Raw genomic sequence first — 18,395 nt, forward strand, 5'->3', positions numbered from 1 at the left:
GGGAGGTTTAACATATGTCTAAATCACTGACGGTTTTGAGTAGGTAATATTCAAAGAGTTAACAGCTAGTTTCCAGAAATGAAAAAAACACATCGCTCCTCAGATTCATGAGGCCAATGATCTTGAACAGGAAATATCACATGTAGGCACACTGTAGGAAAACTTCAAAACCTCCAAACAGAGATGAGGGAAAAACTCTTAAAAGCAGTAAAAAAGAGAATACAGCCAAAAAAGAAATAATAGTTAGATTGGTAGTGGACTTCTTTTTGGCGAGAAAACATGTCAGAACACAGTGAAATGATATGTTCAAAGTGCTGAAGGAAATTAACTGTCAGCTTGTGTTCTATACAAACCTAAATTTTTGCTCATAAGCAAAGACAAACGGAAAACATTTACAAGCAAAAATTGAGAGAGATGACTGCTGAGAAATCGTCATGAGGAAACTTTAAAAGCATACGCTTTAGGAAGAAGAAAAATAATACAGAAGGAAGGCCCAAAGCACAAGAAAGAATTGTGAGCAAAGAAAATCAGAAACTTCTATTTAAATCTATATCTATATCTATATCTAGTTACAAACAGAGAGGGAGGCAAACCATAAAAGTCTTATAAATACAGAGAACAAACTGAGGGTGGAAGGGAGTGGGGGGCTAAGGGAAGGGGAAAATGGGTGATGGGCATTGAGGAGGGCACTTGTTGGGATGAGCACTGGGTGTTGTATGTAAGTGATAAATTATAGGGCTCTACTCTCAAAGGCAAGACTACACTGTATTCACTGTATGTTAGCTAACTTGACAATAAATTATATATGTAATTTCTCTCCATTCTGTGGGAGCTTGGGTAAGACCCTCAAACCAAGAGTTCGAATTTGTAACACAGAGACACGAAGAGTGACTGCTGCAGTATAATTGGGGGAAAGAAGGAAGAACACACACACGCCTAGAACTCCTGGTGCAACTCTTTTGACTCGGTTCTCATTGGCATTTTGGCAGAGAATGTGAATAGGCAATCTGCAAAAGAAGAAATATAAATGATTAATAGACGCAAGTAAAAATTTGAATCTCACTCTGAATCGAACAGATACAAATGAAAATAGCAAAGGGATGCCATTTTTTCCCTCACAAATCTGAGTTTAAAAAAAATCTCTAATTCTCAATTCCGAGACCTGTGGGGTGAGTTAATAAGTACAAATTAAGATGATTTTTCCAGAAGGCGAAGTTTGGCAAATTTTTATCAAGGCCATTAAACATTTGCATAGCTGTTGACCGTGTTCAGTCATTGATTTACTCCAGCAGACGCTGCTCAAATTGTATTTTGAATTTGCACCATTTATGTAGAATACACTATGTCTGGTGCTTTCTAGAAAATTACAGCTGGTGGCCCTACCACTGACATGTTCAACTTAGAGCAATCAAGCCTAAGAAAATAAACAGAAAGGCATTCATAGATTTACGTGCAAGGATTTTTATCCCGGCATATATCAAAAAAGCAAAATATGTGGCACAATTTAAATTTCAGTCAGTAGAGGAGTAATGAATTAAATTATTGTAGATTCATACAGTGGGGTTTTAGATAGCCATTAAAAATCACATTAGGACTATGTAATGACAGGGAGAAATTTTAATACAACTTTGTTCCAAAATGAAGGTAGCTTTTTTTTTTTTTCACAATGTCTCCCATTGTAAAAGTAAAATATCATCATTTAAAAAATTACACAATACAGGGGCGCCTGGGTGGCTTAGTCGGTTAAGCGTCCGAGTTTCGCTTAGGTCATGATCTCGCGGTTCGTGGGTTCGAGCCCCGCGTCGGGCTCTATGCTGACTGCCAGCTCAGAGCCTGGAGCCTGTTTCAGTCTGTGACTCCCTCTCTCTCTGACCCTCCCCTGCTCACGCTGTCTCTCTCTCTCTCCTAGAAATAAATAAAACATTAAAAAAAATTTAAAAATTACACAATACAGAAAAGTTAAAGTACTCATAGTGGAGTGCCTGGGTGGCCCAGTTGGTTAAAGCATCTGACTTTGGCTCAGGTCATGATATCACAGTTCATGAGTTCGAGCCCCGCATCAGGAGCTGTGCTGACAGCTCAGAGCCTGGAGCCTGCTCCGGATTCTGTACCTGTCTCTCTCTCTCTCTGCCCCTCCCCTGCTCGTCTGTTGTCTCTCTGTCTCTCAAAAATAAATAAATGTTAAAAAATAAAAAAGTACTCAGTAATTTCAATACTCAAAGATAGGCACTTTTTTAAAAAAAATGTAATTTATAGTCAAATTGGCTAACAATAGATAGGCACTTTTGATACAAGTCCTACCAAGGTTTTTTTTCATATGTATGTTCATACTCCTACATAACATATACTGCAAAAAGCAGATGATAAAACTGCTAATCCCCACAGGGAGACAAACACAACTACAGCATGAATGTATTTATGCGTGCTGCTGGGAATATGGACGGTTTTTATTTCACTTATGTCTCTTTTACTTCCAACATGCCTACAGTTAGCATAAGTACGTACTTTCTAAGAAAAACATTTTAAGTAATATGCATGCAGTAAATGATTTGATATTAAGCTAACTTAGGACTATTTCTTTCAGTGCTTTAAGTATAAAATATAGACATATTCCTTTTGTGAAATGAGAAATAACACTCATTAATCACTTTGCCATCTTCCTCTTAATGAAGACATGCAGATGCATATGCAAAGAAGCTCAACTTCTATTATGAGGCTATGACAGGAAGCTCTGAAAAAGAGAAGGTAATGATACAGTTTGAAAAGTGGGAGGGCAGAGGAAGGTGAGTGGTGGCAAAAGATTTCCACTCTGAATGCCTTAAAAGTGCTGCGTGAACGCGATCATGGTCTAACAATAATAAAAGAAGCTGGCAAACAGCATTAAGAAACGAAAGCTAGTCACTACGGTATGGCACACAGAGTGTACCAGAATGGGGACATGAAGACTCAAGTCCAAATGAAAATGTAGAAAGTTGTAATACTGCTCAGACTTTTCCCTATGACTCGCCAGATCATCGTATTTGACTATTTGTCAAGTTCCGTCAATATTACCCACGTGTAACTCTAGGATATTTTTATCCAATATCACACATTTGGATCAAAACTGAGAAAGGCATTTCAACACTGAAACATTTTGTCTACATAATTCCATGGGTTCACATGTCTAGATGTACAAATTGAGCAAACTCAGCATCCCCCAAGATCATTAACGTTCAATAGGAAAGACCTAATGTCACAAGACGGTACTGAAGCATTAAGGTTCTCAATATAACTGTCCCAGAGGGAATTGGAACTGGGCTTATAGAAAATTAAATTCCTTGGACGGGGCAGAAGACAATATCAGACAGCATCTTATTGTGTTAACTCTGCTTCTGCCCTTTTGTGTGGAAACTCAGAACAGCCTGCCGCCTTTAGATGGCTTGGGAAGCCAGAACAAAGATAAACACTCCATTGATTCTACAAGCATTTTTGAAATTCTATTACAGGAAAGATTCTTGGGTTTGGGAAGGGAGATGCTAAAATGGCAAAACACCATTGTTGCCCTCCAGAATCTTCTCATGTCATGAGAAAGCCAGGTGGAAAGACAATTGTAAAACACAGCAGAATTTTTTAACGGGCTGAACTGGTGGAGTAAACATAGGAAGATATTAAAAGACAGTCGCTTAGTCAGGGGCTGTGATCTCTATTACAATGATCACAGACCTTGCTGCTCAAAGCAGGGTTCATGGAGTAGCAACATCCGGGGGCTTGGGAGAGACACAGACACTGTGTTCCAAACTCCGGACCTCCCGAGTCAGAACATCTGAGGGGTAGGACCCAGTCTTAACAAATCTCCAGGTAATGTTTATAGGTTCTGAAGTTTTGAGAAACAACATTGAGCTGAAGTACAGACCCTTGTGATGTAAGAGGGCATGACCTTTCCTGTTGCTTGCTTAATAATGTGTAATTTAAAAATCAATGATTATATATGCTCATTATAGAAAAATTAGAAAATGTGGAGTGATACAAAAGGTGCCAAAAATTACCTTTATGAATTATCAGTTGGGTTTCTCCAGAGAAGTAAAATCAATAGGATATATATATATGTATATATATGTGTGTAGATAGATAGATAGATAGATAGATAGATATGGATGCTCATGCCAATATATACTGGCTCATGCCAGTTCTTTCATGTATGGAGATGCATGCTTATAGAGGCCAAGTCCCAGATCTGCGTTGTGTGTAAGCAAGCTAGAAACCTAGGGGAACTGATAGTTTATTTACCATCCAAAGGCCAATAGACTTGAGACCTATGATGAGCCAGTGCTTCAGCTCAAGTTCAAATCAACAAAAGAGTTGATGTAGTCTGAAAGCTGTCAGAGTTCTCACTTACTCAAGGAAGGGGTCTACTTTTAGTTCTAGTCACTCAACGGATTGGATGGAGCCCACCCACATGAGGGAGGACCATCTATTTTCCTCAGGCTACTGATGAAAATGTTAACCTCATCCAAAAACACCCTCACAGAAACACCCAGTAGGGTAATCTTTCATCAAATGCTGGGGCACCCCATGGCCCAATCAAGTTAACACATAAAATTAATCATCATACCTGAATTAACCAATATCAACATGTTGGTTTATTTAACTTGCCACCTTTTCAGTTTCACCCCAGAGGAATGAGTGAGTATGTGGATGAGAATAAAATCCTTGAATAGAAAGAGCCAGCTACAATATTTCTTGTCTCTCTGCAGCCGCACCAATGGAAGTGGAAGGCTGATGCTTTCACCTATGATACCACCGCTTCCTGTCCAAGATGAAGGTTTCACTTTCATATATTCATAACACATAAGAAGTTGAGGGGTTTTTTCCCCAAAGCAATTTTTTTTTAGCTGTGGCGTGAAGTATTTCTCTGGCATAAATATCACCCTTCAACCCCATCTGAGCTGAAAATCCCATTTCTAATCTTCTTTCTGATTGAGAAATGATAGAGGGGATTTGCCGGCAAACATCTGCCTCACTGACAGCTGGCTGCTCTGGTGGGAAAGGCTCAAAAGTAAGTGCCTGGTGTTTACGCTTATTCATCGAGAAATATACTTTTAAAATCATAATATGGACAAAATGTAAAGACGATTTGCCCCATGTTGATTAAGAGATTTTTGTGCTAATATTAGATTTTATTCTATTTTCTCACATCGTGATGGCTATGGTTACGTGATCTTATGAAAGACCTTGACAAGAATTTGATTCTCTCTCTTTCCTTTACCACCAGAGACAGCTCTGGCAAAATCATGGGGCAACAATAGCCCTTGCCGTTCCTCCTTGACCCTTTTGACATTATAATTCTATCATTCCTGTTAGGGATTCCAAACCGTTAGCAGCACAATGAAATCACCTGGAACTTTTTTTTTTAATGTTTATTTTTGAGAGACAGAGCATGAGCATGAGCAGGGGAGGAACAGAGAGAGAAAGGGAGACAGAATTGGAAGCAGGCTCCAGGCTCTGAACTGTCAGCACAGAGCCCGATGCGGGGCTCAAACTCACAGACAGTAGATCATGACCTGAGCTGAAGTATGACGCTTAATCAGCTGAGCCACCCATGTGCCCCTGGAACTTTTAAAAATATTGATGTTTGGGGGTGCCTCGGTGGCTCAGTTGGTTAAACACCTGACTCTTGGTTTCAGCTCAGGTCATGATCTCACAGATAGTGCGTTTGAGCCCCACATCAGGCTCCATGCTGATATGGTGGAACCTGCTTGGAATTCTCTCTCTCTCTCCCTCTCTCTCTGCCCCTCTCCTGCTTGCTCTCTTTCTCTCTCTTAAAATAAATAAACTTAAAAAAAATAAATATATAAAAATAAATAAAATAAAATACTGATGCTTGTCTCCTGCTCACATGGATTCTGATTGGCTTGTTCTGTGGTGCTGTCTCGACATTGGGATTTCTATGATCTTCTGGCCTGCACCCAGGGTTGTGAACCAAGCCCGAGGACACTTGTTATGCAAAGTGTGCTGATGCATCATTGGTATCAGCTTGGAACTTGTTATAAATGCAGGATTTGGGGTCTATCCCATGCCTGCTTAATCTGAAACTGTTTATGTATGTATTTATATATTTACATATATATTTGTTTATTTATATTTTAGAGAGAGAGAGAGGGAGAGCATGAGTGAGGAGAAGAGCAGAGGGGGAGAGAGAGAGAGGGAGAGAGAGAGAAGCTCGAGTAGTCTTCACACTCAGCACAGACCCCAAGGCAGTGCTCAAACCCACGACCCTGGGATCATGACCTGAGCCAAAACCAAGAGTTGGATGCTCGACTGACTGAGCCACTCAGAGGCCCCATGAATCTGTATTTTACAAGACACCCAGGTAATCTGTAGAAGTATTAAAGGTTACATTTGCTGCCCTATGTGTTGGTTTTCTCCTTGGTATTAAAATCAGCTTTAGTGATAAAGAAACTTACACAGGTGGAAATAATTATTTGATTTTATGTCTTGGGTCCCCTCAAAAGTGATTGATTATAACATGTGTCTACAGCACTGTCTAAATCAAAGAAGTGAAAGTTCTAGTTTTGGAACTTCTCCCATTTGGAAGCTGGATAGGAGGGAGTTTTTTGTTTGTTTGTTTTAGCATTTATTTATTTATTTTTGAGAAAGGGGGAAGGAATCCTAAGCAGGCTCTGCACTGTCAGCACGGAGCCTGACGTGGGGCTCGAATGAGCTGTATCAGGAGTCAGATGTTTGTAAACACAAATCAAGAGTTGAATGCTTGGGGCACCTGGGTGGCTCCATCGGTTAAGCAGCCGACTTAGGCTCAGGTCATGATCTCCCAGTCTGTGAGTTCAAGCCCTGCATTGGGCTCTATGCTGACAGCTTAGAGCCTGGAGCCTGCTTCGGATTCTGTGTCTCCTCCTCTCTCTGCCTCTCCCCCACCTGTGCTGTCTCTAGCTCTCTCTAAAAAAGAAATAAATGTTTAAAAATATTAAAAAAATCGAATGCTTGACTGACGGAGCCACCCAGGTGCCCCTGAGATGGAGCTTTTAATCAGAGAGCATCCTTGGCTTCCTAAACTCCCCTCACTTGGGTAAACACCTTCTTATTCTCCCTAACACGATGCCTGTCGCTGCCCAGGCCCTTTGGGTCAGAACACAAGTTCTGCAAAGTCTCCAGTCTGGTCTGCCCAAAGATTTGTGTTTTCGGCAAGGAAAATGAGGATATCCTTACAGGTTCAAATAGGAAAACATAAGTGTTTAAAGCAGAGAAGATGTGTTCAGAAGACTTCATTTCTCTCTAGAGTGAAGGCTCAAACAGGAAAGTATTTACTGAAAAGGCAGAAAAAAACTTCCAACTAAAACTAATGGGTATTCTTTTTTTTTTTTTTTAGCATACTCTAAAAATCAGCCAAGGCTAGGTTCAAATTAATGCCTGCAACCTTGATAAATTATGTACCCTCCCTCATTTTGGTTTTCTTAAATAAAGCGGGAATGATAGTACCTACCCCCAGGGTTGTGGCGCATTCTGATTAAGATGTAACGCAAGTTTTTTGGCCTCAATTTCCCCAAAGGAATATGGAGGCCCTGATTCTCACTTCAGGCTGGATGTGAATATACAATAAGGCGACCAGAGCACTGAGCGCGGTCCTGGCACACGGCGAGTGGTTATAATGTGGCAGGTGATTTTTCTGTGTCGCTAGTGGTAGGGAACGTGCAGAGAGAGATAAGGAAAGTAACAGCAGTGTTAGCAGGTCATTAGCAGGTCATTAGGGATGGAGTGAGCTGCCTGTCCTCTGTCACTGTACCATACTTTCACATTCCATCAGGATTCTTACCCAATGACACTGGTGGGGAAATGTCCCAAGTGAGACACTACCATTTTGTGTGTGGGGGGTGAGTATGTGTGGGGTGTGTGTGTGTGTGTGCATGTATGTGTATGTATGGGTGGCAGTGAGAGAGAGAGGACCTGAGTGTACTTTCTTATAATCCACACGCTACTCCCTGAGGATTCCAAAACACTCTACCGTAGCAACATCCCTTCATTCCCAGGAACTGCTACAGTTAAGAAGTCCTTGTTGTAGACTATTATTTAGCAAGCTCATATATTGTCTTTTACATAAAGACGAGGAAGGCATTATTGGAGCGCCTGGGTGGCTCAGTCTGTTGAGCGTCTGGCTTGGGCTCAGGTCATGATCTCACAGTCCGAGAGTTCGAGCCCCCCCATGGGGCTCACTGCTGTCAGCACAGAGCCTGCTTCAGATCCTCTGTCCCCCTCACTCTCTGCCCCTCTCCTACTTGCTTGTACACGCGTGCTCGCTCTCTCTTTCTCTCTCTCTCAAAAAAAAAGACATTATTATCTCCAATTTAACAGAGAAGTAGACTAAGAGGAAAAACCAAGGTCCTCGTCCGAGCTCACCAGTGGTATGTAGCAGAATCAGGATTTGAACTGGATTTATCTCCAAAGCCCAGGCTTCTCTCATATGTCTTAATATACTCTCATACAAGTGATGTAACACAGGAGTGGTAGGTAGAGATGGAAATGACTTTAGCATCATATTATTATTCTCCCAGACTGCTCTGAAAAAGTAGATGTAAGTCCACGATGCTGTGCTCAGAACCCCTAACTGGGCTTCTATAGGGCAGACACTGTATTACATCTATTCTGTCATTTGGCCCTCACAAATTCTGTGACCTAGGCAATTATTTCCCTATTTCAAAGATCAAGAAACTAAGATTCAGTAACTTGCTCAAGATCACAGAGCTAATAAGTGAGGAACTAGGATGGAATGGGATCTGACTCCCCAGATACACATGATACTTTTCCCAAGTCACTCCTTCATGCCTCATTTTACAAACCAACATGGAATAGTTGCAAAGGGCTAGCGTAACATTTCCTACACCAGAAGGGTGACCCAGGCATTGTGTCTATTAGCTTTCCTCCAATGCCCATTTACCCTCCCTCCTTAAGAAAATTAAAGAGATTTTTCTGTTTTGTTATCAAATCTATAACTGCCACAGGGAAAGAAATGAAAATATTGATTCAGAACTTTTTCCAGGGGCGTGAAGGCAGAGAACATTCAGAGTATCTGCTTGGTTCTCTGAGCTGACAAGCTAACACCATGGATGAAAAAATGCCAGTTATCTAGAAGTGGACTTTGAGGCTTGGTTTTGGAAGTTTTATTTTTTTAAATCTGCTGAAAAGAAAGTGGACGCCAGCATGGATAACAGCCATACCTCCCAATTAGAGATCACTTCTGTAGCTTGAAACTTTGTGCCAACAGAAATAGGAATGTCCAGGAAGAGGTGGAGGGGATCCTATTGCAGGACAGCCAAGGGCAAGGATGTAGTTTTCTTCCCAGGACCTAGAATACTCCCTGACGCGTAATGAGTGCTCATAACAAACATTACTGAACACACCAATGAATGCATAAATGCATGAACAGTGAGCAGAGAATAAATGCATTGGGTGCTTTTATGAAAACTAGTGTGGATAGTAAACGAGTATAAAGTCACAGATACCCCCAGAGGACATGAGAAACAAGCTCCTTGCACACTTTTGCCCAGAGGAGACTTAGGGCATGCTTCACTTTAGTTTGTCTTACATTTCTCTTATGACACTGAAGGCAGAAAAGATTTTTGTAATCGAAAATGTCAGAGAACGAAGCCAAAGATGCAAGATGCAGACGAAAACATAATCCAGGAGTTTCTGCCCTCTATCCCGATTTTCTAAACAGATGTTTTTTTCCTTCAGGAAGAAAGAAAAGCTCTCATTTCTCTTCCTCTGTCTCTCTCTTCCTCTCTGTCTCTCCATCTTTCAAGTCCAAGAGGTTGTAGCTGATAGCATGACGCGGTGTGTGTGGGGGGGGGAGGTGCGCAGGCGCCACACATCTGACCGCTCAAGTTAAGTGGCCAAATAGGAAACTCAGGGCCATACTCCAGGAACCCTCTGCACTTCAGTGGAGAGTCAAACACCTGTGCTTGTGGCTTGTGTGTCACCACTAGGGGTCCCCAAGCAGCAAGCGATGTGAACTGGGAATTGGGTAGCTGAGGCGGCCTCCCTTTGTCTGCACCCCAGGTGTGGACTCCTTTTGTTCAGAGGCTGGGCTGCTACCTGCAGCATCTGAGCTGTCTGCCGGGTAACCCCATCCTGGGCCCCCTGCACACCCCTTCTGAGGACACAGAGGGTTTCTCAGTTTCTGCCTCTAGTTGTGCCCGATGTCACCCCCAAAGAGCTAATGTTTCCCTTTAACAGGACTAAGAACCTTTGTGTTAGAAACACAGCTTCAACTACAAAGGGAAATATTTCTCACTACAACAAAGAGGCTATCGATGTTGGGAAATTGATAGCGAAAAGACCAATTTCCAGGGTACAGTGGAGTATTCGCCATAAAATATTTAAAGCTAGTTGACAGATAGCCCCACTATTCTTCTGTGAATGCCGGCCACTGGATTAATCTTGAAAGTAAGGAGTATTTCATTCTGTGTTTAGCACAGAGGAAGGGAATGACCTTCACGAAGAAACACCCCAGAGTGCCTGAAACATGGGAGCCCGGCTCCGACCACGACAGCCACATTCACCCTGTGGTGTTTTCTTGTCTGCTTTTAAACTTCAAAGGAACAGCAGAACAAAAATAAACAAATTACAACAACGTAAGAGCGACTCTGTAAACAATAAATTATACCAGCTGAAACAGCCGGTGATTGGAGGTGGGGATTACAAATATTTGCTCCATCAAAATTTTACTCTTTTAGTCTCGCCATTTCAGTTTTTCTTGTTCACAGCACAACAGTGTCATTGCATGTCGTCGACTTCTTTTTGTGCTCCAGACCTGTTGTCACCTTGTTGTCTGGTGGTCAGAGCTACTGATGTGAGAAGTCATTGGTGAACATGAGAACCCTTCATGGATTTATTTCTTAGTTTCTTAGTTTACTCCTTTATTCCATGAATATCTCCTAGCACCTATTGTGTGTAAAGAAAGCATTGTAGGGAATACAAAGGCTGGCCATATAGGGATCCTGCCCCTCGGGGAAACTCTTAATAGAGTATGGAGCTAAAATATGTTCCAAAATTACCATCAAAACAAACCAGAGTATCTGGCAGCTTAGAGGTATAGGGGAAAGACAAGAGGAATTCAGTAGAAGGAAAGCTGGATTCTGGCTTAGGGATCAGGGAAGATTCTCCAAGAAGGTGCGTTCTACTACACCTTCAACAGAACATAAGCTCCTCAGCAGGGAGAGCGCCAGAAAAGGCCAATGCTGCCAGCCCTGAGTGGTTCTGGGCACAGGGAGAAGGGGTTGTTGCATGTATGAAGGGGAGAACAGGAAATATGTTTGGAGAGGGAAGATGGGAAGGCTTTAAATGCTAAAGTAGCTTTCATGCTATCAGACTGGTAACTGCTAATCCTCAATAAAGCAAATTATTAACAAAATTCCTTTCATTCCATAAGTCTTTTAATACCTGAAGAAAGAAGGTAGATATATCTTTTAAAATTTTTTAAAGTTTTATTTATTTTTTAGAGACAGAATGGGAGCTAGGGAGGGGCAGAGAGAGAGAGAGACAGAGAGAGAGAGAGAGAGAGAGACAGAGACAGAGAGAGAGACAGAGAATCCGAAGCAGGATCCAGGCTCTGAGCTGGCTGTCAGGACAGAGCCCAACGTGGGGCTCGAACCCATGAACCGCGAGATCATGACCTGAGCTGAAGTCAGACGCTTAACTGACTGAGCCATCCAGGCGCCCTGAAGGTAGACATATCTTTAAAATATCCTACTTTTCAAATAGACCTAAGATTTTTGTAGCACCAATATTCCCTTTTCCACCGACAAATTGGCATTCGCTAGAATGAATGCACATGAATGAATGAATGAATGAATGAAATGTATGAATATCCTTATTGTTTCATCTGGAGAAATGCTTTGGAAGCTTCACAAATAGGTTCACGAGCCTACTTCATGAGGAGTGGTTAGCATCATATTTCAGCCACCTCCTCCAGACTTACTGATATTGTAAACATTTTTTTTTTTTTAACAGGGAACAGCCAGCCTTAGGCCTCTGAATCTAAGGAAAGTGATAGCGAGTAATCACACCTGCTGACTTCTCCATTTGTTGTGGCTTTAACAATCTAAATTATTGATTAACTTTCAGATTTTCATTCTGAACCTAGAGCTTTCCATTTGTTCTTCAAGATAATAGGTCTCGGAGTCCTGCTCTGCCTCATACCAACAAACTAAGTTTCCCTAGTCATCTTGTTTTTATTCAGTAGACCTGTTTTTTGGCCTTGTATCCTTCTGGCCTCTGAACCCTGTGGAAAAAAGTTAGTCTCAGTTTTATTCTGCTTTTGTACAGCACAGGGTGGCCTTGGGGTAGTGCCTTCCCAGCAAGTGCACTTTTTTCCCCTTCATCTGTCAATTTGAGATAATAAAAGTAATCTATTTCACGGGGCCATGCTTTACTTTCCCTAACTAACGACTGCAAAGCTCTGTGAAGGTAAATGTTGTCATCCAACTACAGAAATAGAATTTAACATCCTTTTGTGAGACTTCAGAGATGAATAATGAAAGCTGTTGTGTATTTCTCAGTTTGGGACAAGAAAGATACAAACCTGGGGCCAAATATGACACATTTCCCTGACAGAAGAAGTCACTGCTGATTAGTTATCTCCAGATGCAATGGAGAAAGCAGAAGTTGTTTGGATCATAGGTTTGATCTTTCAAATGCATAATTTAAAAGTCACTTACAGAACACGTATCATTTCATTGAATCCTCAGAACACCTTATATTATCAGGATTTGGGTTGCTGGTGGAGAAACTGAGACTCAGTGAGTGTAGGTAATTTGCTCAAGGTCACGTAATAAATGATGGAACCATAGTATGCATTCATGTGTTGTCTTTCTTCTTCAAACTGAGAGAGTGTCATCCTTACTAGGCAACAGAGCTAGGTCAGTCCACCATCTAAAGATCTGGAGGGATCCATAGATTACTAGTTAAGTGGATGAGTCTTTGATCAGAAAAAGTTTGAGAAAACAGGAAGTCAGTTCTGATGGAGAGCTTAATGTGGTGATGGACCATATATCCCGGAAGGACTCTAGGTTAGGCTGCAGCAAGGCTGCACTGTACAAAAGGAAAGAAAAAGGGGTGCTCGGGTCTCCTTATGCCAGGCAGGGATGTTCCAAATTCCATGTAGAGGAGGGTCAGGAAGTCTCAATGTGGCTGAGGAGGGCTCAGTAAACTGCATTTAAAAAAATGAGCCTTAATGGGAAGACAAACGGGGATGGCATCCTGAAGGGAATTAAAAAAAAAAAAAAGGTTTAAATCAACTAGAAAATGTGACACGAGTGCATATTATGATTATTCAACATTTTTCACTGTACTTTGCGTGCATGGTTGATGTGGACCCCCTAGGACTGCCGGCTGTGCCCGTGTCACTCCTGATAATTTTTAAATCGACTATGTCCTTTTAACCACGTTTTGAAAAATTGAACTGCCCCAATGTGAGCACTTTCCACTTTGCTACATAATGAGAGTACTTTTCATTCCTTTAGTGTTTGCTTTTTCCTTTGATCTATCAATTTCTGTTCAAATTTCACAGTTTTCTGTTGCTTCAGGATTGAAAGAACCGATTACCCTGCTGGGAGCCTGAAATAGAGTTAAAAAAAAAATCCGTATGATATTTCCCCCTGGTGAAATTAATTAAGGCTTAAATACAAGGGGGAAGGGACACACCTGTGCTCAAGTCTCTTCCTCTCCCACACCTAAGCAATTCCTTATCCTGAAAAGCCACAGTTAGACCTGCCGCCAAGTCTTTTGTGAGGATCCTTTACCAGACAAAGTCAGAGAACCTCTTTCTCTTGACACCGGCTTTGTGTGGGCCTGATGACATATTTGGAACGTCTCTATCTCTTTGAAGGGCAACCTCAAAAGCCCAATGGATCCGTTAGTCACTGTCCGTGGCTGGGGTACTTAAGAGCACCTGGTTGGGGCTTCCTCGGTGTTTGGAAGGTGTTCTCGGAAACACACCTTCTGGCGGGGCAGGGACCGTCGGCTCCAGAGTAACAAAGGACAATTTGGAAGGGAGCGGAAGGAGCGCTCCACCTGCCTCTCTGGCACCCCAGGCCCCTTTTTGCCTAGCACCGTGTCCTTAAGGACCTCGCCTTTGCCCTCTGTATCCCCCACCGCGGCTGTCTTCGCCGCTCCTTAGCCTGGCCACGGACAGCGAGACTTCTCCCCACTCCCGGATGCCTCCAAACCGTGGAGCCAGCCCCGCGCCCCCCGGCGGCCTCCCCGGCACCTTGGGGTCTCGCGCCCGGGTCGAGCGTCCCCCCCGCCCTGCGGTCTTCAGCCTCCTCCTCCAGCCCCAGTCGCGGGAGCTGTCAAGCCCGCGGCAGCTGAACCAGCCCCCGAGCTCCCGCGTCTCCTCTCCTTCCTTTGTGTGCGCGCGAGCGGAGTCGGGGCGGAGGGAGAAGGGGGAGGTCGCTCTGTCTGGCTCCCGCCGCCTTTGCCCGGGCTGCTCGAAGTGCGGCCGGCGAGGCGCGAGCCCGGGGGAGGGTGCGGGAGCCGGCGGGGCGCCTCGCGGCCGCCGGGGCGCGGTGGTCCCAGCCGCGCGCGAGCGCGCGCCGACCGCAGCTGGGGCTCCGCTGGAGGCGCGATCAGTCCGCTCGGGCCGCCCCCCCGGCTCTCCCTCCGCTCCGATCTACCCACTGACACCCAGAGAAGAGCGTGCAAAGGCGCCGAGAGGGACGGAAACCACAAATAAATAGCGGCGGCAGCAGCGCGTCATCTGGTGGAGCAGGAAGTGCAGGCAGAGTCCGGAGGCTGGTGCTTTCTGCGCGTCCCCAGGACTTTGCCATGGGCTGGGGGCCGCGGAGGCTGCGAGCGGCCGGGCGAGGGCAGCGGCGGCGGCGTCCGCACCGGGGCTGAGCCAGCAGCGACGCGCGGGGCGCGCGGAGATGGCAGCGTCCAGCAACTCCAGCCTGTCCGGCTCCTCGGTGTCCTCGGGTGAGTTCCAGCCCGTCGGACGCGGCGGCCGCGCTGGGTCTCTCGTCCCCTGCCTCCGTCCCTCACCCGGGGAGGGGTAGAGCCTACCTGTGGCCGTCCTGCCCCCTCTCTCGGAGTGAGGGCAGGCGTCCGGGGTGACACTTGTTTGGTTTGCCCGCACCGTGGGCGCCCCCAGCACCTCTGCGCCTGACATCTGCCAGCGCAGAGGTGGGAGAGCTGTGGCGCCCTTAGTTTGCGAACGCGAGCCTCCTGGGGACTTGGGGAGCAGCAGGCGAGAGGCGAACCGAGCAGGGCAGGCTCGCACTTTCTGGCGCAGCTGGAATCTGGGCTAGCGGGGCGCGGGAGGCTTGGGTGACGCTGGGAGCCCCGGCTCGCTGGCGGCGCGCCGCCTGCCAGGCTGGGTGCCCAAATCCCAGGCTGAGGGGAGAGAACCCTCGCTCCTCGCAGACTTGATTTTCTTTGTTTGTTTCAGAAATTAGCTCCGTGGAGACACAAGCTTGGGGCATGGCTTGAGATAGAAGTAAATGAAGGGATTCTGTCTTTCTGGTCCTGATTGAAGCGAGTTAGAGGAAAGGAGGTCGAGCCCAACCTCTGCCAATTTGCCAGTTTACAAGTGTGTGTGTGTGTGTGTGTGTGTGTGATTTTCCTATGTGGCCTCTTGAACATTTTCATATAATACTCTCCGTGATTTCACTTTCCAGGCATACATTTTGTTTTCAAGTGTGGCTGAATAAGGGGAGGGCTTCTTTCAGCTTTTTAATGGTTGATCAGCAGGACTAATTGAAGAGGAAAAAAACTGCTAATGAATTGGAAGGAATAAGAATCAACAGAACCAGACCCTCTGGTTTCTGAGTATGACAGGTTTCTAATCAGAATGATGCATTAGGTAGCATTCTTCTACCTCTCTGGTCATTGAAAACTTTAATGACAAACCTTAAAGGCATAGCTGATCAGACATTCAGCGTAGTGTGCAGCATTGAGGGGTCAAGAAGGTCTTGAAGTCCTAAGGAAAATACTCAGTATGTTAATATCGTATTAATTCCTGTTGTGTGTTTTTTACTACATGCCCTAAAAATTAAACTCCGAGGAAGAAACACCTTGGTGGGGATATTGGACAGCAAGCCAGTCATAAATCAGCCATATCTATAGATGTGTAACTAATTTAATCATACAAGGCAAGTTTGACTAAGGTGCGATTGTGATGTGGCCCAAGGTGATCCCTTGAAAGCCATCTGTTATCTTTTTGGCAGGTTTAGTTCCAGGGAAATGGCACTTCCTTTCTTGATCACTGCCAACTAATCAAAAGCACAGTGTCGTTAGGCATATGATATAGTTCAAGTTTCTGGTAGTAGCAGCCAATGGGGCAGAACAGTCCTATCTTATTAAGAGCAGCAACAAGTTGACCGCGTGTGGTTTTAATTCTGAGAACTCAGCAAATGCTACGGTGTATTTTTAGTATCCCCAAACCACGGCTGCTGCTTTTCAATTCAATTTGGTTGACTAACATTGAATTTAAAGTACAGTGATGTTGGCTTACTATTAGCATATAGTTATCCCGCTCAGAAAACTGTCCACTAGGAAAGGAACCGGTGGGGGAGAGAGGAGGCAATGGGAAAGAAGAATGGAGAAGAGACCAGGAGGCAGCATTCTCACATGATTTACTGATGCAGAAATTACAGACATGTGGCACCTGAAAGTTGAGCTCTTGGTGTAGCTGAAGAAACCTGATGAAGAAATTGAACTCATTACGTTCATTAAGAAGAACACGTGGGTTTGAAGTCCCACAGACATTTTAGATGGTGGTAATCTCCTTGCAGATAGGATACAGATGCTTCTGATGGTTCTCCTTCCTGCTTTACTTAACAGTTTTTTGAATCCTAATGGGAACTGGGAAATTAGGTAGACACCAAGATTCAGAAAGTGGGCAAGGATATAGTACTTGATGTAGATCAACCTGGCCCATGAGCTTCTGTGGCTTAATACCCCAATTAGTCAAGACACTTTATCTTGAAAAATACAAGAAACCTTAGTTCCTCTTTTTAAGCACACTTACCATGGTGTGGATCATGAATAATTCAGGTGGTGCAAGTAATTCACACCTGGGAGAAGTGTTGGGCACTGAAGAATGGAACCCATTTGTGGCGTCAGCTGTGTTCTCCCAGGCAAAGGCCAGAGTCTGAGAAAATAGGGCACTCCAATCTATTAATTTTCACAGAGGACCTACTATGTGCCAGGAAGTAAGTTATAAGCCTCAGCCGCGAGGAGGCTAAGTGAGGAAGATCATTTTAGGATTCCTTCTAGTTTTGAAGTTCTGGGATTATTGCTGAGTTCTAGCTGCACCCCCTGACCAGCTGGGTCATTGGAGGTGAATTAACTCAACTTCTCCAGGCCTCAATTTCCTCGTCTGTAAAGGAGGCTACTGCTAATCAAGGACCTACTTAGAGGAATGCTGTGTGGACTAAATGAGATACTGTGTATACAACATTGAGCACAGGGCACGGTATTTAGTGTTTGGGTGAATAAATTTTGCTCCTTTGAGGAATGAAATAGAAAGCACTTCATGGTCAGACTTTAGGCACAGAAATAAGTCCAACACATATAAAACTTGCCTCTTATATTGCACGCTAAATTTGGTCTTGAGGTTTTGGTTCCATTAAATAAACATTGTTAAGTGTATTTTAGGTTTCGGGCATTGTCCCAAGTGTTTGGAATAGATGAATCAAGGTCCTTTCCCTCACCATCAGCAGAGGTGGGCAACAAATAGTAGTCTATTCCAGTTGGATAAAATGAGTTATGTGGAGGAGAGTACAAGAAGGAGAGTGATTCCTTCAGTCTGCAGGGGTCAGTGGAGGTGACCTATGAATTGGGGCTCAAAGGGTACATGGGATTTTTCCAGAGAGGAGGAGGCAGGGGAAGGCATTTCAGGAAGAGGGAAGAGCTTCGGCAAAGGCCTGGAGATGGGCTAATTTTTAGCTTCCTTTCTTAGGGCTATTGATCCATTTTCGAGGTGGTGTCTCTGGACAGTTATGCTTCTAGACCCATAAGCAGCATCACACGTGGAGGGACTACATCACTTACTCTTGGTGCTGATGTAAGAGGTTTTCTTTCTGTTCAGGTGGCAATGGGTTTGATGGAACAGCTCTGGAAGCCTAAGGACGTGTTTGGGCGATTGAGCAGTAAAAAAGGAACTGTTGATTTTATAGTGAATAACATATGGAGAGGTGAACTCAAATAATATGGGTTAAACCTCCCTTCGAGGAATAGATGTGGAAGATTTAGGTTTGGTTGTGTTTGCAAAGAGAGTAAAGAGCTAATAACTCACTCAGCATTAAGCTCAAAGTTCTCTGATCTTTGTGAGAACACATTTTCACCTGCTGGTGTTAAATCACACCACCCACGTGTGCCCTTCGTTCTGCCTTATCAACTGAGAC

The 18,395-nt window shown here is 44.1% G+C and overlaps 1 protein-coding gene across 1 annotated transcript in view; it reads left to right on the top strand.

The window, feature by feature from the left end:
- Nucleotides 1-14,776: 14,776 nt before the first annotated feature.
- Nucleotides 14,777-18,395, top strand: part of CHN2 (chimerin 2) — a 304,122-nt gene continuing 300,503 nt past the window's right edge. The window contains exon 1 of the mRNA XM_039229860.1: nt 14,777-14,964. Within this exon, the coding sequence (XP_039085791.1) occupies nt 14,916-14,964 (49 nt within the window). The 5' untranslated portion in view covers nt 14,777-14,915. The remainder of the gene's footprint in view (nt 14,965-18,395) is intronic.

This window comes from Hyaena hyaena, unplaced genomic scaffold (assembly GCF_003009895.1).
Source record: "Hyaena hyaena isolate Hyena2069 unplaced genomic scaffold, ASM300989v1 scaffold_40, whole genome shotgun sequence".
In the NCBI taxonomy this organism is placed as follows: Eukaryota; Metazoa; Chordata; class Mammalia; order Carnivora; family Hyaenidae; genus Hyaena; species Hyaena hyaena.